The sequence below is a fragment of the Myotis daubentonii genome, chromosome 7, assembly GCF_963259705.1.
Source record: "Myotis daubentonii chromosome 7, mMyoDau2.1, whole genome shotgun sequence".
In the NCBI taxonomy this organism is placed as follows: Eukaryota; Metazoa; Chordata; class Mammalia; order Chiroptera; family Vespertilionidae; genus Myotis; species Myotis daubentonii.
The window spans coordinates 50,873,490-50,895,129 of NC_081846.1; the positions used below are offsets into that span (position 1 = coordinate 50,873,490).

At 34.5% G+C, this 21,640-nt stretch overlaps 1 protein-coding gene across 3 annotated transcripts in view; it reads left to right on the top strand.

Moving 5' to 3' along the window:
• Positions 1–21,176, top strand: part of SCN9A (sodium voltage-gated channel alpha subunit 9) — a 127,335-nt gene extending 106,159 nt beyond the window's left edge. For all 3 annotated transcript variants that reach the window (XM_059704225.1, XM_059704223.1, XM_059704224.1), the window contains 8 exons: positions 2,666–2,839; positions 6,142–6,264; positions 10,203–10,484; positions 11,145–11,198; positions 12,490–12,627; positions 13,872–13,976; positions 14,966–15,236; positions 16,724–21,176. In XM_059704225.1, the coding sequence (XP_059560208.1) occupies positions 2,666–2,839; positions 6,142–6,264; positions 10,203–10,484; positions 11,145–11,198; positions 12,490–12,627; positions 13,872–13,976; positions 14,966–15,236; positions 16,724–17,916 (2,340 nt within the window). In that variant the 3' untranslated portion in view covers positions 17,917–21,176. The remainder of the gene's footprint in view (positions 1–2,665; positions 2,840–6,141; positions 6,265–10,202; positions 10,485–11,144; positions 11,199–12,489; positions 12,628–13,871; positions 13,977–14,965; positions 15,237–16,723) is intronic.
• The last annotated feature ends 464 nt before the right edge of the window (positions 21,177–21,640 follow it).

A 21,640-nucleotide genomic window follows, 5' to 3' on the forward strand; every position in this document is an offset into this window, starting at 1 on the left:
GGGAATCTGGGAGTTAAGAGCTCCCTGAGCCTTTTCTTAATTTGTTTTCCTTCCCTGCTGACTAACAGAGATGAGCCATTGGAAGCATATTTCCAGCTGGAGATACCACTGGAAATTCCATTCTACTGAAAGCAGAATTTGCAAGAACTTTATAAATTGCCTCCTAGACAGTCTTCATGGATCTGGGATTTGATTTTACTCTTCCAAGAAGTTAACCTGTTACTGTTTTGTGTGTGCTGGCGGAAGATGTGAGACTTTTGAGTCAGAGACAAAGGACTTGATTACTCGTGGCATAAAAAGCAGCATGAACTTCAAACATGTGTGTGTTGGTTCCCCTTGTCCCCAGATCCCATGGGGCCATAGCATGGAGCTAAGTGTACATGGCACACACAGTGGGTTAGCGTCACAGCTGACAGGCCCTGAGCTTAGGGAACCCATCCTCTTAGAGCAAGCAGGGTAACACCATCTCATCTCTCAAGTTTGCTTGTTGTAAAAACAACCCTGAGAAATGGCCTGGATCGAGAATAATCCAGCCTTGCATTCTTGGCACACCCAACAAAAACACGCAGGGACGTTTAGGGCTCACAGTAAATTGCCTCTCCTAACAATTCTCCTCTCTCAAAAACAGGAGATGAATACGAAATTGCTACTTCACTTATCAGGTGAAATGCAAGTAGGAGTCTTGACAGTGTCTACATTATCTTCTATTCCTAATGACTAAGGAAGTTTATCCCATGCTGAGTCACATATATAACTAGTCTCAGAAAGGAAATTACCAAAAAATTATAGAAAAGCTTAGAGTAATGCCTTGTTCAAAATGTCTAAAAAGGAAGATACCATTGTTTTTTTTGGGGGGGTGGACACTCTCAAAACTAAAATTCAATGAATCATGGGAAGAAGAGAAGGAAAAGGTATTTCAAGAAGCTGGTGTATGTGCTCAGGGAATTTGCCAATTGAGCTAGATTTTAAAAATACTTGTCTATAAAATAAATAAAAAGTAATAGCTCTAATTTAGTACATATTTATTGTATTTCAAGACCTTTATATAGGTATTCTCCTTTAATTTTCAAACAATCCTGTGAGATTATGGATTTTGCTTATTTTACCAACGAGGAAGCTAGGTACAGAGTGTTAACAGTTGCTTAATGTCTCAGAGCTAGTAAATGACAGAGTCATAACTAAGGTCAAAGTCAAAGCCACTGTACATTTTTACTATGCTGTGGCTCCTCAGGAAGTGGGTTCACACCAGATAGGCGAGTAAGTGAAATGAGTAATAGTAAAGCCCACACCCCAAGTCAGATAGAGCTCATAAAATGCCCTGCTTGTCCCCTTGCTCTCACATCCACAAAATTAGTCCTAGAAGCTAGGAGCCCCATTTCAGGCTCTGGGACTTGCCAGAGCAAGGTGTGCTCAGGCAGAGTATTTGGCTTTCAGCATCTACTGGTCCTGCTCTGCACCCCAGGCCCAGGAACAGCACTCTTCTTCGTGACCAAGCCCCTTCCCTGTCTTCCGCCGTAGTTTCTGTCTGAATAGCTAGCCTGACTCCTCCAGAACTTGGAGAAGGGAGGCAGAGAAGTCCCGAGGGCTGGAAGTCGCCCCTGCACGTTAATTCCACCGGCTTTCAGAACCTCTGCCAGCTGCTCGAACCTTCTTTTAGCATCTTAGTAATCTGCCCATTCTCTCCGTCCCAACTTCTCTGTTTCCTTCAGTATTCATACCAACAGTTTGCACAGAGTGCTTGGGATCATTTTTAGGGTATTGATAGGTGAATTTGGAATAAGAAGAATAAGAATGGCACAAGGCCAGGCTTATGGACAGATAGTATTATGTTAATCACTAAGGGTACAGGCCCTTTTGCTTTAATTTTCTTCACCATGGTAAATATTGTTTAAACTTGAAAGAGATAATTCTTACTACAGACCTGTTTGGGTGAGCAATCATTTTCAATGTCTTCAGTGAGCTCAGCTCTTTAAGTTTATTCAAATTATTTCCCAAGGAACTTGTGGCTGTAGTTTGTTACTGGGAGAGTGTTAAGGGTGCCACATGCATGGAATGAATATAGGAGTGATTTGTAGAACTGAAGCTTCTAATGAATGATAAAATATTGTGCAAAATTCAAAGAAGAAATCAACCTCTATGTTCTATAGTCATCCTAAGCTCCTGCACATGGCCATTTAGCAAGCCCTTCTGCACTTGCTGCTGTGTTCCTGGGGATGCATAAGCATGTAAGACCTGAAGGAGGGGCTCCAAATCCTACTGGTGTAGGAGAGTGCAGGGCGACAAAGATATAGCAGAGTGGCTGACCCTGGAAACAGGTCTGAAATTATCATGTCTTATCCAATTTGAAGAGGGATAATAGAGGAATCAGATGAAGTGGAAGTCCCTGCAAGTGCCAGAGATCTGGTTCTTTTCAGAATATTCGGAATAATTTCATTCTTTTGTGACCCCTTTCTCTTCTCATGACCTCTGGTGACTAGTGGCATGCACTGATGGTGGGAAGTCTAGAACTGGTGTCACACAGTAGCTGTAAACCAGAAGAAACTCAGTTGGCTCATAATAGTATTATATTTCAGTGGTTTTCTTCATCAAAATTATTTCCCGTTTTTATTATGAATCATAAGCTTTTAGTTGGAAATGAATAGAAATTTGAATATTATTTCCACAGGCTTTTGAAGATATATATATTGAAAAGAAAAAGACCATTAAGATTATCCTGGACTATGCTGACAAGATATTCACTTACGTCTTCATTCTGGAAATGCTTCTAAAATGGGTAGCATATGGTTATAAAACGTATTTCACCAATGCCTGGTGTTGGCTGGATTTCTTAATTGTTGATGTAGGTACTTTGAATGAAATTTCAAAGAGGATTTCGTGTGATGATTAAGTGTTCTGCTAAGCCTTCACTGATGTTGTATATTATAATTTTGGTTATCTTTTTGTACTTTCTGTCTATAGGTTTATGCTTTCAGAAATATTAATATAGCCAGTAGATATCTGTGAGGAATAATAAAAAAGAAACTTTTCAACAAATGTAAATTCTTTTCTCTACCATTATAACATAATTTACTCTTGCATGTGTTTTTTGCAATCAGAGAAGATGTGATTTGGATATCATTCCTGTTGGTAATATGAACAGAATGAACAATTGGAAAGTAAGGGGTGGGAATGGAAAAGGGCAGAAACACAGGTTAAAAAGATAAAATACTGATTTTTTTACTATATAAAGTTAAAAGATAAGATGATAGGTGCATCAAGTTGTCTTTGTTAGCTAAAAGTTATATAAAAATGGTAGTTAGTACTAAAGCAAATAACTCCATGTTAGAGTGAAGAGGGTGTGGAATTTCAAAGTATGTATCTTAATGACAATGATTGGAAAAACCAAAATTAGTCACAGCTCTTATCCCCATTCAAACACCCAACTTACCATTCATCTCTAGAGTGGTGGTGGAGCAGAGAAATTGGCGTTAGTAATTTCAAATAACAAATTCAGAGAACTGTTGAGTACTTGGATGAAAGAAAATACATCAGAATGCTTCAGTTTATGTATTATTTTTAACAAAGCAAAAATATTTTTTAGTCATCTTGAAATAGTCAGGAAACAGATCCTCAAACAGTTTGTGAGATCAAAGCATCTCACATAGAAATTAAATGGTAGAACCCATTATTGTTAAGTCATTCTTATTTAGTGTACTCTAATTATTTTAGTTTATATTTTCTTGATATAATTTAATTATATAAAATAATGTAATTGTTATATGGTATTCTATATTATCTTAAAAGGCTTCCTTAAATTAAGCTATGACCTCAAACTCCTAATTTTATTTTTCTCAGAATGAATTATTTCTTCATTCTTATATTAATTCTCCTAGATTTTCCAAAATCTAGTCTTTGTTGTTAGGAAAGAAAGATTCTATAATAAGTCATAATTTTTAGAGATTTTTTTTCCCCATCTGATGTCTGGAATTAGAAGACAACATGCAAATTTTCAGAGTACCAACAAGTACTCTAACATTTAACCAAGAGGTTGCACTATGGCCGAAACCGGTTTGGCTCAGTGGATAGAGCGTTGGCCTGTGGACTGAAAGGTCCCTGGTTCGATTCCGGTCAAGGGCATGTACCTGGGTTGCAGGCACATCCCCAGTAGGGGGTGTGCAGGAGGCAGCTGATGATGTTTCTCTCTCATCCATGTTTCTAACTCTCTATCCCTCTCCCCTCCTCTCTGTAAAAAATCAATAAAATATATTTTTTAAAAAAAGAGTTTGCACTATGGAACTTTTCAGAAAGGGTAAATCAATGCAACATTATTCATAGATATCAAAATTATATGTAAGCATGACTATAAACAACAAAATCTGACTGCAAAATTAAGCCAAAACTAATTATATCTACTCTAAAGTTTAGTTTCTCAACGTTAAACTCTAACAGCTCAAATGTATTGAATATTAAAAGTAATAACAATTTTTTAATTTTTTATATAGGTGATATGCAAAAAAAAATTTTTCCCAAGGTATACATAGCACCTCATATGCACTCTTGGGCTTTCTCGTTTTTGATGCCTTATATTAATGACTTCATATTGTTTGTTTTTATATTTGCCTTTTATGTATATGTTACCTAGTTACTGCCTAGGATGCTTTTATAATATAATAGTTTTAAAGAAAGGCTAACCAAAATAAGAAAAAAATGATAAAAGAAATTTAGGTTAACCCAAAGTTAAAAAAAAAAAAAAAAAGAAGAAATTTAGGTTATTTCTTTTCTCTTAACCTGTAACTATGATGGTTCTTTTAAAAGTTATTTTAAAATATTTAAGATATTAAAAAACCTTTAAAATGTTACTATAAACATGTTATTTTTATCACTCCACTTAGGAAATAAAAGTTTGCAAGTAGAATTGAATTTCTTTTAAATTAAGAAAGAAATATAGCTATAATAACAAATTACTTTTTGTATTTGAAAATATGAAGTGGTGATATGAAGGGTTATGTAATAAGCAGAACTTGGGGAGGTATGTAGCTTTGATTTGAAATATTATTTAATATTTTGAAAAAACAGTAAATAAGTATTTATCTATAATTATATAACATATTACACATATATTTGATATGGAATGTTTCTATAATGTAACATGGAGAGCAAAGTTGCACACAATATTCTTGCTGGTAGAGATGAAAACTAGGGATGTAGATTTGAGGGAGGAGCTGAGATTTTTTTTTTTAATTTCTCAAAGATTGAGCAACTTATCTAGTCTAGTTTTTCTCAAAGTGTGATTCTTGAACCAACATCATTGGCACATATAGGTGGGAACTTATTAGGGATACAATTCTCAGAACCCACCTAATATCTACTGAATCAGACACTCTGGTGTTGGGACGCAGCAGACTGTTGCAACGAGCCCTCCAGATGATTCTGGTGCATATTCAGGTTCCTGAACCGCTGATCTGATTTGATATTCAGAGAACGGACTTATTTGATTTCTGCAGGCTTTTTTATTATTTGAAATGTAATTGAACATTATTCGTAAGTATAAGCATATATATAGTGTGTGTATATATATATACATATATATGTATGCACAGTTAGGTAAATGGATGTTTATGCATATATACTAATATATTATCAGTTATAGACTATACTGTAGTTTTCTCAATAATTTTCAGCTGTTATATTCAATATAATAACCCCATCACGAAATCATGATTCTTCACATTGCTTTTATATAAAGTTTATATTAAAGTTTAGATGTAGTTGAGTTAATTCCATATGCTCTTATGAATTAGCTTTAGAATCAAACACTTTGTTATGTCCTGGGTTTTATTTCAATTGAAATTTTTATAGCTGCTCTCATTAAATGTTCAGAATTAATATGCAAAAGTATATAACCATGGACTATCAAAGTGTGAAAGGTACATGTGATTTTTTTCAGATATAAGAAATAACTTACTTTCCTTCTATTGTTGGATTTTATTTTGGTTAACCCTCCTTTCTATCTATTTCCTTGCACAGCATTCCTCTTACCCATTGTTTTAGGCAATGACTAGATAACTTGATATATAAAATCATATTGTTCTTGTTGAGCTGATCTTAGTGATATTTCATGATTATTTCATTCAAATAATTAATAAAAAAATTTTTTTGCAGGTTTCTTTGGTTACTTTAGTTGCAAATACTCTTGACTACTCAGACCTCACCCCCATTAAATCCCTTCGGACACTTAGAGCTTTAAGACCTCTAAGAGCTTTATCTAGATTTGAAGGAATGAGGGTAAGAAAATATTAAACTTTCTAACATAATTTGTTTACACTTTTATAATATTCTTATTTTATAAATGGAGTATAAAATGTGAAAAAAATAATATGTAGAAGTTATAGGCTGTTTCTATTTACACATGCATGTAAGGATATGTATATATATGAACTATTTATGTTTATACGTGTGTGTGCATGTGCATATACACTCAGTTGTTTAGTGCATATGTTTAACAAAGAGTAAATCAAATATTATTAGGCAGTGATCCAAATAAGTAGCTTTTCTCTTCTAAAATAGAAATCTTCCCTATGCTAGAAGATCAAGTGAAGGGGACACTGTTAGTCCTGAAAACATCTCTCATATATAAGTCATCAAGGACTTGCCTGTATCAGGTGCTCAAATAATATTTTGCAAAGAACAAGTCATCAAGGACTTGCCTGTATCAGGTGCTCAAATAATATTTTGTAAAGAACTACCTTAGGTATGGGGGCATAAGAAAAAAAGGAAGTGAAGTAGCATCTGCCATACTTTTAATTTCATCCTTAAAAATAAATATTTCAATAAAAGTAGAATTGTCTCCAAACTATATCTGAGAAAACTAAAGCTCTGAGAGTTTCCATAATTTGCACTAGGCTGCATAGCACCAGAAAAGAGATTCATTTTGCAAAGGCAAACAAGGTGAGATAAATGATGACTACCAGCAACCTAATTTTAAGGGCTGTACAAACCAGCATGTTCTTTCTAAAATACATGGAGGACAATGACCTTAGTTTCTCTACTTAGTCTATATCCATACTGTTGTTGCTCTCCTCATTTTCTTCTTTTCTAGATTTATACCTGTTTTCTCATGCCTCTGTTCTCTTGGCCAGGAATCAACCCTCATTCATCAATGTAGCAGATAAATACCTACCCATTCTTTAAGCCTCAATTAAAAATGTGCCATGTCTGCCCACCACCAGGCATAATTTGGCATCCTTTCTCTAAGTTCAGATACATATAATCCTTATTATCTTATACTTATTTATCAGACTTCCTCTCTTCCTATAGTCTCTGAACAATTTAACATGCAGATCAGACTAGCTCACTGCTTCCCTAAATGTGCTCTACTGACCAGCTATCAGTGTCATCAGAACTTATTAGAAATACAAATTCCCAGGCTCCACCCCAGACCCAACTGGTTCAGAAACTCTGGGATAGGGCTCAGAAATCTGAAGCCTCCGGTGAATATTAGCGATGGTTTAGTCTAGCAAATCTTCGTTATTATTCCTGCTACCCTATGACTGTCACCTCTGCTGCTTAATGCACCCAGTGTATGATGGATCCATGTATATGAGAGGTCCTGATTCTATAAAATAAATTTCATAAATAAAATTGAAGTACTTTTTCTCATATGAGAATTGAAAAATTACAAGTTACATTTTATACAGAAATATGGTTTTGAATTTATTGACATTACTTCCCCTTTTTGAGCATTAGCAGAATCCTACAATTTATCCAGAACTTAAGGTGGATCCCTGAACTTGAGCAGACATTATACTGAGTTTTATGGACAAATAACATACTTCCCCCTACAAACTTACTTCCCTCAGTGATTAACCCAGCCCATTATTTTACCCTGTTTGCTTTGTTCTTTATCTATAATAATAAAAGCATAATATGCTAATTAGACCAAATGTCCTTCCAGACGTCCTCTTGGATTACCTTCCGGATGAAGTAACAGGGGCAGGGGCCGAGGCAGAGGCGGCCGCAGAGGCGGCGGAGGCCAATCCCCTTGCACAAATTTCATGCATTGGGCCTCTAGTCTATAATACAAGTGAATAGTTTAATATATATGGAAGGGAAAACATGTCTATTTTGTCACATTTATTAGTCATGTTAAAAAGGAGATGTTTCTTCATGCTGTGTCATTTTGAAAAAGAAAGTAAATAATGATTTGCAGCATTTTGTAATCTTGAGGTTTGACTGAGTAGGGACAATGGTCATGGGGAGAAAGATAGGGGAACAGTATTTCTTCTTTTCCATCTGCCATGAAATAGTAATCATACAGTGCCACAGGAACATAGAGGTGGGTGTAGCTGCCCGAGGACATCTGGGAAAGCTTTGCCAGGAAGTGACCTTGGGCCATGACTGAGAGAGGGGGCCCCAAGACACAAGCAGGTCGGCATTCCAGGCAGAGATGCTACATGCAGAGAAGCACGAAGTCCTGTGTGCAAGGCACATGTGAGCAACGTCTAGAAGGATCAGTGTGCCTAGCTCAGTGGTCAGCGAACTCATTAGTCAAAAGAGCCAAATATCAACAATACAACGACTGAAATTTCTTTTGAGAGCCAAATTTTTTAGACTTAAACTATATAGGTAGGTACATTGTTATTAACTTAATTAGGGTACTCCTAAGGCTTAGGAAGACCCACACTCAAGGGGCCAAGGAGCCGCATGTGGCTCACGAGCTGCTGTTTGCCGACAACGGGCCTCGTTGATCAGCACAGAGGGGAGGCTAGCAAGAAATGAGGATGAAAAAGTAGGCTTGAAAAAGAGTTGGCCACTTTGAACTTTATTCTCTTAGCCTGTTCTTCCTAACTTTTGTATACTGTATGAATCTCATGAAACTATGAATCATCTCTCCGTAAAGAAAGCAAACCCATAATGTTTTTAATAGGATTTCATGCCCACATAGAATCTCTATGGGTCCATTGACCCCAGGATAATAACTATTGTTCTGGACCAGGGGTCAACATACCAAAGCCACAGTTGTAAAGGGAGTGTTATTGGATTTCAGCCATGCTCATTTGTGTATGCTCTTACTACAGTGGCAGAATTGAATAGTTGCAATAAAGATCATATCACCCTCAAAACCTAAAACTATTTAAGAAAATGTTTGCCAACCCCTGCTCTAGACAATCTCAAAGATAATCAGAGACCCTTAATGTTTCACCAGTTAAAGATGACTTAAAAGCTTGCTTGATATATTGCAAAAAAAAAAAAAAATAGGAGCACAATGCTTAACAAATTAGTCTTTTACACATTTGCACCCAATTTGGACTAGAGCTGAGGTATCAGAAGACAGGTAGGTTTTGAAGGACCGGGTAATTAAGAAAATCTGTGAGTGATAAATGCTGCAATGCAATGTCGCCATGCAGGAAAATTGGAGTGGCAAGAGGCACTGGTGATCAATAGCAATGGAAATGCTTAAAAGCAGGAAAAAAAGTATTAAAGATAAATTACACTTCTTTCCTGTTTTAACTAAGGCCCAGTACTATCTATATTTAGCCAAAGACCTACAGAAAGTATTTTTGGAGTCGGAATAATAAATTTGAAAAGATTGCTCTCATTTTGCAGACAAGGAAACAGAGGTCCCGAGGTCTTAACTGAATTCACATATCACACAACTAGCAGAATCAATTAAATCTAGAGGGTTCATACCCCTCAATGATTCTTAATCTTAACTCCAGCTAATACATATCAGCAATTTTTCTATATGGGAGAATTTTAGCACTGGTAATTCTAGGACTATAAACCTTTAACTGTACATTTTATTTATTATGATTTATGTTTATAAATTTCTTTTTTTCTAGAGTATGCAGATTTTACGACTTCATCTTACATGTATCAGGTTTTGATTTATTATTTTTTATTTACTCGTTTCATTTATTTAAGCTTTCATGGCATCTTAGTTATTTTGTTTTGTATTGTTACTCATAGTTTCACTGTGTGTTCATCATGTATTTTTGTAAACATGTTTATCAACAGGTGTCTTATCTTGTTTTGTCTTGCTTAGCATACTGCTGAGAATATAGTAGGCATTCAATTAACATACGTTGATTGCTTTGATTTGATGTCTTAAACATTTAAGGGTGGCTTTTCTAATTTCTCTAATTCTGCATTTTGTTTCATTAATGTTGCCCGTTTAACAGTTTTATGAATCCTAATCATTCTTTTCTTTCTTTGAATACCAGGTGGTTGTGAATGCGCTCATAGGTGCAATCCCTTCCATCATGAATGTGCTACTTGTGTGTCTGATATTCTGGCTGATATTTAGCATCATGGGAGTAAATTTGTTTGCGGGCAAGTTTTATGAATGTGTCAACACCACAGATGGGTTACGGTTTCCTACAAGCAAAGTCCATAATAAATCCGAGTGTCTTGCACTGATGAATGTTAGTCAAAATGTGCGATGGAAAAACCTGAAGGTGAACTTTGATAATGTTGGACTTGGTTACCTGTCTTTGCTTCAAGTTGTAAGTGACCCCTTTCATGAATACTTGATATTGTAAGGGACCCTGACAGACGTCATTATTTTAAATAATCTGCTAACTAGAAGTTAAAGATAAAGTACTTAGTGACTTTAAAAAGAGAGTTGGTGTCAACTAGAACAATTGCCTATAAAAATGAGTAAAAATCGTAAGTTCTTTTGTACTTGAGAGTTATTGCTTCATAATTGACTTGTTGGTGTCATTTGGCCCCTCGCCATTGCACCATCTGAATATTGCTTCAAAATGAATAGTCATCTTTCTGAACTAACAGTTTTGCACTACATGGGAATGAGAAAGACTTCTCATTAGCACAGAGCATCTTTAAGAAATGGAGATAAATTGTTTCCTGCCTTTTTAATAAAATTCTCCCCTACCTCTAGAAAAATAAAAATCATGTGCAAAATTTTCAGGAATTGTAATAGCCTGGAAATAACTGAGTAGGACTAAGATTTGGAACATGACCCCAGAATGTGTCCCTTTTTTTCTTGACATAGTACCTTTATATTAAATTGGTATTTTGAAATACAACAAAACTTAATGATTTGATATTACTTAATGCATGTAACATTAAATGGACTAAACTCAGGTGTTGCTGCTTTAAAGTATGAGCTTCAAATTCAGATTCTATAAATGTTATATTTGCAGGCAACATTTAAGGGATGGATGGATATTATGTATGCAGCTGTTGATTCTGTTAATGTAAGTACTGGTCAACATTAAACTAAAATCTACAATTTTAAAAAACTCCTTAGTTTAGTTTAGCCATTTTCAAACAGTAGCAACAAGGAGTCCTTGGTATGTACACACAAACCAAAAAACTTCCACCTAACAGTAGCCTAGTGACTAGGTATGCAGCATTTGGAGACAGACCTTGACTCCAATTCTGGCTCTATTATATCATGCAAGCTGTGCAACTGAATCTGAACAAATTCCCTCTCTGAGTGTGTTTATTGATTATATACAGAAAAATAATTCAGTGCCTACTTCATGGGAATCCAACATGAAAATGCAAGTAAAGCATTTAGCACAGCCTGGAAATAATAAGTGCTCAGTAAATAAAGTTTATCAAAATAAAAATAAAATAACGTATTTTATGGATAGTTTTTATATTTTAAAAAAATTTTAATTCATTTCAGAGAGAGGAAAGGAGAAGGGAAGAGAGATAGAAACATCAATGATGACAGAGAATCATTGATCAGCTTTCTCCTGCATGTCCCCTACTGGAGATCAAGCTGCAACGAAGGCATGTGCCCTGACCAGAATCAAATGGTGCCAACATTGAGCAACACCAGCCAGGACAAGTTTATATTTTAAAGTGCCATGGAAGCGTTTTCAGTGGTTCTCAACCTTCTGGCCCTTTAAATACAGTTCCTCATGTTGTGACCCAACCATAAAATTATTTTCATTACTACTTCATAACTGAATGTTGCTACTGTTATGAATCATAATATAAATATCTGATATGCAGGATGGTCTTAGGCGACCCCTGTGAAAGGGCCGTTCGACTGCCAGAGGGGTCGCGACCCACACGTTAAGAACCGCTGGTTTATATGAAATAACTTCCATACTAAGAAAGCTAAATCCAGAGAAGACTTTTCTGTAATTAAATGAAAACAAAAATGAAACAAAATTTATGTAAATATGCTATCATCTCTTCTACAGTTTTTTTCTGGAAATAAAAAAAAACATACTTTAGGTCATTTTGTTACTAAATTGTCCTACCAATGTGAGAAAAGTACTCTATATGATTAAGCCCTTTGTAATTATTTGAAGGTTATATTCATGTATTTAGTGAGCATGTAATAAATACTTAATGTCGGAAAATTTTTTAAGAATGATTTTGTTGAACTTCACTAATATTATGGCTTCTGAAAAAGCTAATTCACTAGAATAGCATTGTTTGGATTACCTTATGAAACCATGTGAAAAAGGAAAGTGATGAATGTATTGTCAACATACTAACTGTTGTTAATTACTGCTAATTTTGTAGGTTGACAAGCAACCCGTATATGAATCCAACCTCTACATGTATATTTATTTTGTCATCTTTATCATCTTTGGGTCATTCTTCACTTTGAACTTGTTCATTGGTGTCATCATAGATAATTTCAACCAACAGAAAAAAAAGATAAGTATTTTAAGTTTCTTTCATTGCACTGAAAAATAGGAACAATTATTTTTCCAAAAAATATAGTGTGAAATTTAATTTTATATCAATTAGTAATTATCTTCATTAGAACTTCATTTATTTTTTTAAACAATTGGCCAGTGTATAGTTATAGACATACTTAATCTCATTTATCTCTGCACAGAAACTAATCTTCTAAGTCAGAGCTATTTTTAAACAATATGACAACTATTCTGTTTTTTTCAATGTTCTCTGTAGAGGATTGGATAATTAAGAAAAAGTAATGCACTAATTATTTATTGAAAACACATTTCACAAATGTTACTTTCTTCGGTTCTGAGCCACTGTTCTGTGTGGTATGTCTAGGGCTGGTGCTTGAGGAAAAACAACATAAGATACGCTCCTGAGCTCAAGTTTATATTATAGCAGAAGATGTGATACATGTATTAGAAATGAAGATGTATTGAATATTGCTAGTGAGGCATCCTGGGAGATTTCTGTTTTAACTTTTGGAACATTTTATAATCTCCCCTTAGTTTTCTCCCATCCTTCCTTATGTTGCCAACTAGGGTATGAATCAGCAAAAAAAGATAAAATCTGTACTTTGACTTTTTCTTCTAAGTCAGAATTCTCTTTCCAGTGTTTTCATAGCTTTTCTTGGTAAATTCTTGATATGCTATGGTAATCAGCCCCCATCAGTATGCAATAAAGGATCTAGGCTTCTCTTGACATTGGTATGAAGGCTCTCTCTCATGCCTACTGTCAATAGATCAGATGAATACTAAAATTACATAAAGACTGCATATCAACTAGAGGGGAAAGGTGAATTGGAACACTCTAAGACGGAAAGGGGAGTCTGGTTATTATATAGGCATTTGATAAATCTTTTAAGATACAATATAATAGAAAGCTGAATATTCCCTAACCCCAAAAAACGAAAGAGAAACCATAACCAGATCATCTTTAACTCCAGGATCCTACAAGTTAAGTAAGGATTTCAGAACTAAATAATTATTACATGTAATACATATACTTTATATATGCACATTATATTAAGTATGGAGAGTCATGTGCCTACACATAGGTAATCCTTTAAGACAGGTTTTATGTATAGCTACATTGCACATAATAAAATGCATTTCATTTCTATATTAATACATTTTCAACCTGTCTTAATAATCTGAGGAAAAATTTAGACAATGATTCTGGTTTTAACTAGATTTCTTTTTTTTTTTTTTTTTTACCTTGGAGGTCAAGACATCTTTATGACAGAAGAACAGAAGAAATATTATAATGCAATGAAAAAGTTGGGATCTAAGAAACCACAAAAGCCAATACCTCGGCCAGGGGTAAAAAAAGACTATATATATATATATATATATATATATATATATATATATATATATATATATATATATATCTTTAGCATGTAAATTTTCAAATTATTTTCAATTCAACTTTAATATACAACTTTGTCTTAAGCATAAATGTTTAGCATTAATTTTGAAAAAAAATTGGAACAAAATTGCTATTTGGAACAAAAGTCCTTATAAAATTTAATATATGTATTTTAAGCTCTGTATCTTTTTTTGAGTGCTTAACAAATATATTATTATTATTATGTTAGCCAGCTCCACATCTCCCAGTCCATATTTTAGTTTCCAAATAGCAGTAATAATTCTGTAGCTCTTACTATGAGCTAGGCACTGTTCTAAGAACTCTACATATTTTAACTCATTTAATTCTTACAATAACTCTTATGAGGTAGAAATTATTATTATCTCATTTTATAGAGTCCAAAACAGGCTCAGAGGAGGCCAAACAATTAGGGAGGGCTAGAGTTTGAGAATTGAACCTAGGTAGACGGCTTCTAGAGGCTGAGCTGAGATGTGAGAGGGTTAAGCACTGTATCTTAATATTCCTTCTTATTTTTAAATTTTTCTATAAAAATGGAAAATAATTACATGTGCATTTACTTTTATCATAGCTACACAACTTATTCCTGCAGTGGCCTGTAGAATATGAAAATGAATGTACTTTAGATTGAACATAGCATACTAGGGTGGATACACTTAACAGTCAATGTAAGTATACAAGGCTAACTGAATTACCAGTCTGATATATTGAAAGACAACAACAAAATGTTTCATTTACTCTGACTTTGATTTAACCCATTAATAATATTTCTTGTAGAAAGCACAAACCTATGACCAGGGATAATTTATGCAAGTTTTGAAGACTGATATATATATTTTTAAATGTTTTACTAATGTAATGATTAGTGGATACTACTTGCTAAGTTTAATCTATATTCCATTTTATTCTTGTTTACTTGCAGAACAAATTCCAAGGATGTATATTTGACCTAGTAACAAACCAAGCTTTTGATATCAGCATTATGGTTCTTATCTGCCTCAACATGGTAACCATGATGGTAGAAAAAGAGGGACAAAGCCCATACATGACTAATGTCCTCTATTGGATAAATGTGGTTTTCATTATCCTCTTTACTGGAGAATGTGTGCTGAAACTGATCTCCCTCAGACACTACTACTTCACCGTAGGATGGAACATTTTTGATTTTGTGATTGTGATCATCTCCATTGTAGGTAAGTCCATTTATTAACCAGATTTTTATATTGAATGAAACTAAACTCACACATGCTCAGAGCAGGTCCTGAATTCTTGAATATAAATTTACTTTTGAGTAAGTTAAATGAAAGAATGAAGGAATCTTAAAAAAAAAAAAAAACTTGACAAAGCAACGCCTTCTTTCAGAATTTCTGAGTTCTCACTGCAGGCCTCAAAGCCTCAAGTTTTCTATTTGTTGGGAGCACATAATACCACTTGATCCAGTATTTGATTTCCAAGATTACCCTTCACAATGGTAGCAATTGCTTCTATATGTAGGTATATCTGAGAAGACCAATGCAGAGTCTGAAATCATTTCCAGTTTTAGCATATATGGGAGCTGCCCTTCGATGAATGATAATGTTAATAGCCAGATTATTGGTGACTCTTCATGAAAATTCTTCCTGAGGTCAAAGTAAAGTTAAGGTCTCAAGAAATATCATCTTCATTTCTTATGGCTTTATACTTGGGAAGTCTACAAAACATGATCATTTCTCAGCCAACCCCAGTCATGTCTATGAATGTCAGTACATGATTTTATACTTCCTTCCCTTTTCATTATCATCACTATTTTTATATTCTTCTGCTCATTCATTACCTGTACATGTCCTGCCCAGTATTTTAGGATTGCATTTATTTTTGAATTATAAATTCTAGGAACGGATTGAGGATATCATAAATTGGAAACAACATAAAATTTTTCACTATGTGGTTATTTTGACAAAGCATTTTACAACTATAACAAATTACTTAAGAGAAGCATCGAACAGACTGTCAAACCTCAGAGGGAAGGCAGAGGGGGTGGGGTGGTAAGAGATCAACCAAAGGATTTGCATGATGCATATAAGCATAACCAATAGTCATGGACACTGGGGAGGTGGGGGCATGTCCTGGGGGTGGGAGTGGCCAGGAAGTGGTCGATGGAAGTAAAAGGAGACATATGTAATACTTTAAACAATAAGAAAAAGAAATTACTTATTTGTTATGTGTATGGAAATATTTTCATGACATGAAGTGACTAAAATAGATTACCAAAAAAATGCTTATATGAAACATGATTACATTAATGTGTGTATGTATGTGTGTGCTCACATAGAAAACTGTAGAGTGATACTCAACAAAATATTAACAATAGTTATGGTTGGTGATGTTTCAGGTGATTTACATTTCCTTTTTAGCATTTACTGTATTGCTTGAATTTTCTACATAGTAGGCATTATTCTTATAATTAAGAAAATTATTGTGGAGGGAAAAATTTAGTGAAGGAAGGAAAATGTTACTGTAGTAAGTCTAATCATTTTTATATGGTATTGCTCAATACTCTAATTGCTATGAAATTTTTTTTAATAAAATGACAATCCTGAAATTGTAAGAGATACGCTAGCAGATAAAGATATTTAGAGTCTAGATTTTCTATAGCATGGAAATGTCAATATTTTCTTTTTATTTTTTCCCTCCTCATCAGGCATGTTTCTGGCTGACCTGATAGAAAAATATTTTGTGTCCCCTACCCTGTTCCGAGTGATCCGTCTTGCCAGGATTGGACGAATCCTACGTCTGATCAAAGGGGCGAAGGGGATCCGCACGCTGCTCTTTGCTCTGATGATGTCCCTCCCTGCGTTGTTTAACATCGGCCTCCTGCTCTTCCTGGTCATGTTTATCTACGCCATCTTTGGAATGTCCAGCTTTGCCTATGTTAAAAAGGAAGCTGGAATTAATGACATGTTCAACTTTGAGACCTTTGGCAACAGCATGATCTGCCTGTTCCAGATTACCACCTCTGCTGGCTGGGACGGGTTGCTAGCACCTATTCTCAATAGTGGACCCCCAGACTGTGACCCTAAAAAAGTTCATCCAGGAAGTTCAGTTGAAGGAGACTGTGGCAGCCCATCTGTCGGGATATTCTATTTTGTTAGCTACATCATCATATCCTTTCTGGTTGTGGTGAACATGTACATCGCTGTCATCCTAGAGAACTTCAGTGTTGCTACTGAAGAAAGTACTGAACCTCTTAGTGAAGATGACTTTGAGATGTTCTACAAGGTTTGGGAGAAGTTTGATCCTGATGCTACCCAGTTTATAGAATATAGAAAACTCTCTGACTTTGCAGCTGCCCTTGATCCTCCTCTGCTCATAGCAAAACCAAACAAAGTCCAGCTCATTGCCATGGATCTGCCCATGGTCAATGGTGACCGGATTCATTGTCTTGACATCTTATTTGCTTTTACAAAACGTGTTTTGGGTGAAGGTGGAGGGATGGACTCTCTTCGTTCACAGATGGAAGACCGGTTCATGTCAGCAAATCCTTCTAAAGTGTCCTATGAACCCATCACAACTACACTAAAACGAAAACAAGAGGATGTGTCTGCTACTGTCATTCAGCGTGCTTACAGACGTCACCGCTTAAGGCAAAATGTCAAAAATATATCAAGTATATACATAAAAGATGGAGACAGAGATGATGATTTGCCCTGTAAAGAAGATACTGTTTTTGATAAAGTTAATGAGAACTCAAGTCCAGAAAAACCAGATGCAACCCCATCTACCGTCTCTCCACCTTCCTATGACAGTGTAACAAAACCAGACAAAGAGAAATATGAAAAAGACAAAACAGAAAAGGAAGACAAAGGAAAAGATGGCAAGGAAAGCAAAAAATAGAGCTTCACATTTAATACACTGTTTACAGCCTGTGAAGGTGATTTATTTGTGTCAATAAGACTCTTTTAAGGAGGTCTATGCCAAAACTTTTTACCAAAATATTCTCAAAGTCAGTGCAGTCACTAGCTCTGATTTCTTAAGATAGGTGGGCAGCATTAGCAAATGGCTATTTTTGCACTGGTAAATGATTCTGTAAGAATTGTAGGGTAACTCTATAGGGATTATTGATTACAGCAGGCAAAGGTAATTTAATTTTATTTGCTTTTAATAAATCACAAGACCATGTAGGAAATGTTCACACCTGCCTTGTCATCTTTTCACAAGATTGTAAACATTCATGTTTCCCACGCAAATACAAACACACACACACACATGCACGTATCTCTATTTGGACATCTACAAAAGTATTTTGTCTTGGCTCTGCCATGAAATACCCTGATAGAAGGAATGGACATTAGTAATGAGTGTTTAGTTAAAACATGTTGGTGTTAGGGAACAAAACACTTTTATCCATATACAGAGGTCATTCTATATTTTGAGGTGCTTAAATTTATTCTCTATTGCATCAGAACCAATTTATATGTACCTATAAAATGCTATGGAATTAAAAATATGTGTAGGCTATTCATTTCAACAAATACTTTTCATTTATCTTGACTCATGTAACAACCAGAATTAAGATTTCCCTTTAGAGTATTGTGCTTTATAGCCTGTCTTTTTTATATCCTTCTTAGTTCATACAACCAAAGAACATGAAAAATTATTCCAAGTACTACATATCACACCCCTCGAAAGAAAAAAATGAAGATAACTGAAAAAAGAGGCAATGGAAGAAAGCTTTATTTACTATTACTTATATAATCTCACACGACACTATGCTGCCAAAAAATACCAATAATGACACAACTTTTCATCTCTCTTGTCACATTTTTGTCTGCTGTCTCATGCACTATTGTTTAGTCATTCTTTAGCACTAAGCAAAATTGTTATTTCCCTTCAATGAAGTGCTTCCTGACAGGCAGATCACTATTTAATACCATTGTACATGACTGGAGCACAGTATTTACTCCATCACCTCTATACCATCCTAAATTTGTGTGGCAAACTTTAAAGTCATAATATAAGACAAACTTTCAACCCCAAATTGTCTTTAGAATGAACAAAAAAGCATTTGACTGGGATTCTTGCCAACTTGCTTTCTTGTCACTTAATTTACTTTCCTAATTTGTACAAGCAATCCTTTTAGACGGCTAATCTTTCATCTGAAAATGAGGAGGATGTCACTTTGCACTTAAAATTCCATGACTATGAGGTATATTATGCATCAATCAATAAAGTACCCTGACTTTATAACTTACTGAGCACATGATTCATTTTACTTTAGCTGGTGTCTTCTTACCAAAGGTTATAAATCTAGCTTTTAAGAAATTCTTGTTAATAGTGGCTTGAAAACAATGGCCATGATGAAGTTTTTCATCATTTCATTTCAGGAATATGAGGTCTTTCTCCTACCGAGTTTTACAGTTTTAAAAATTGACTTATGTAAGGAGAAAGTAGTTTTATTTAGATTTTGTGCGAGTTTCATTCTAGAAGATACTTCATGCTTTCTTAAATTAAAAGGGAACATGAATTATATTTCTGTAATCAGTACTTAAACATATATTTTGTTGTTATGGCTAGTTAAAAATAAAGGATTTTTAAACTTACCTATAGAGATGAAGAGGTATGGGTAGAGAATGAGAGACAGAAAGGAAAGACTAACAAACATAGATAGGGGAAAGTCAGATAGAAACAGACATTTCCACAGAACTTCCTATCTGGAAAAATTTTTAATTGTGATGTATTTTATAATGCCCATGATGGAGATTATCACTTGTAGACATTTGTCATAAAGTACATATGAAATTAAATCTAGGGCCAAAGATTCTTTACATCTATGTTCAATCATTCATCTTTGATTATTTGAGCCACTTTTCAATTTAATATGAAAGATACCATGCAGTGTTTTCCTAGATTCTGTAGAGCATTGCATCACATACCTGCTAAGCCTATTAAAAATACATTTTGACAATTTAATTAGGGAACCATACAAAATATGTTATATTTGTAAGATTTGTAATACATTAAATTAATAAATTAATATCACCTTAAATTTGAAGTAAGTCTACCCTTATTATTTTAAACACGTATAAATGTAACTGCATTTTGCATATTTATAGACTATAGTATAAAAAGATGTGTGGTGGGCAGGTTTATGTGGGATTTACTCTCAATGTTTTTACATGTCTTGATTTTTATGTAAAAGAAAAAATATTGGCAACTGATTCCTCAACACAGTTTCTTCTGAGCATTCCAAAAAATGATAAAGTTGCTCTTTCTCCTATTTCATGCTGAACTATAATTTTTAAAAAATATAAAATACTTGTTTTTTATACATATATATGTTTTCCCAGGAATGTCTAGTTTTGACTTTTTATTAATTAAGAACAATATTTGAAAGTAAGATATCATTCAGTACAGTGTAAACTTGAAGAAAAAGTACACTTTTCATGTAGGTTACTGTTTGGCTCTGATTATGAAATATCACTCCCCCAAGGCATTGTCATACTAATATTAAAATTACACAATCACTGAACTCATTTCACCTAATGATGTAGAATGGCAGTTACACTGTAAAATTTAAGTGAGAATAAAATGGAAGCAAACATATTTGAAGACAAATCTATACATATAAATTTGGATGAAAGTGGGAGAATCTCATTTTACCTTTTTGATTGTTACATCGTTTACAAAAGACATAAGTGACTTGTGGGCTGATTCTTAAATGCTGGTTATTAAATCTCAACCCAAAATGTCCATCATGATTTTATAGAATTTTTAATAGCTTTATTACAAAGAGTTCAAATGCTTATGTAAATAAAGCAGTTCTAAATAGAAATTTTGGAAATGTTAATGAAAGTACGTAATGAAACGAGGGCCAGCTAAGTTAGTATGGCCAAGTAATTGGCCTGGGTTTAGGACCTGTGTATAGAGGCCACCAATCTATTTAAATAGCTCTGGTTTATTATGTTATGTTTTTGAAGAAAACAAGAATTGCTTCACAAAAATAAATGAATAGCCATGAATATAATATGCTGTTTACATAGAAGTCTTTACAAATTTTATACATTTATGAATGCTCATATTTGAGTTTGAGTTTGTCATCAATTAAATTGTAGTTATATTTGAGACACACTGTAACAGAATCTATAAATAAAAGGCATCAGAAAAATAAAATGTTCGTATGTATTTTCTGTTTCTGTGAGAACAACCTTTAAGGAGATAAGTCCAGTGCATCTCTAAGTAAGTTGCAGTGACTGTATTTTTAAAAAAATGAAAGAGGAACAGTTTCAAATGTCCTCTATAAGAAGTCTCCCAGGATAAGAAAGATGGGGATAAAGAATATAGAACTCTACCCTAGCCATTTGGCTCAGTGGATAGAGCTTCAACCTGTGGACTGAAAGGTCCCGGGTTTGATTCCAGTCAAGGGCATGTGCTTCTGTTGCAGGCTGGGTCCCAGGCCCTTGTCAGGGTGTGCGCAAGTGGCAACCAATCGATGTGTCTCTCTCATATTGATATTTCTCTCTGTCTCCCCCTCCCTTTCACTCTCTCTTTAAAAAAATCAATGGAAAAATATCCTCCGGTGAGGATTAACTGAGAGAGAGAGAGAATATAGAGTTCCAAA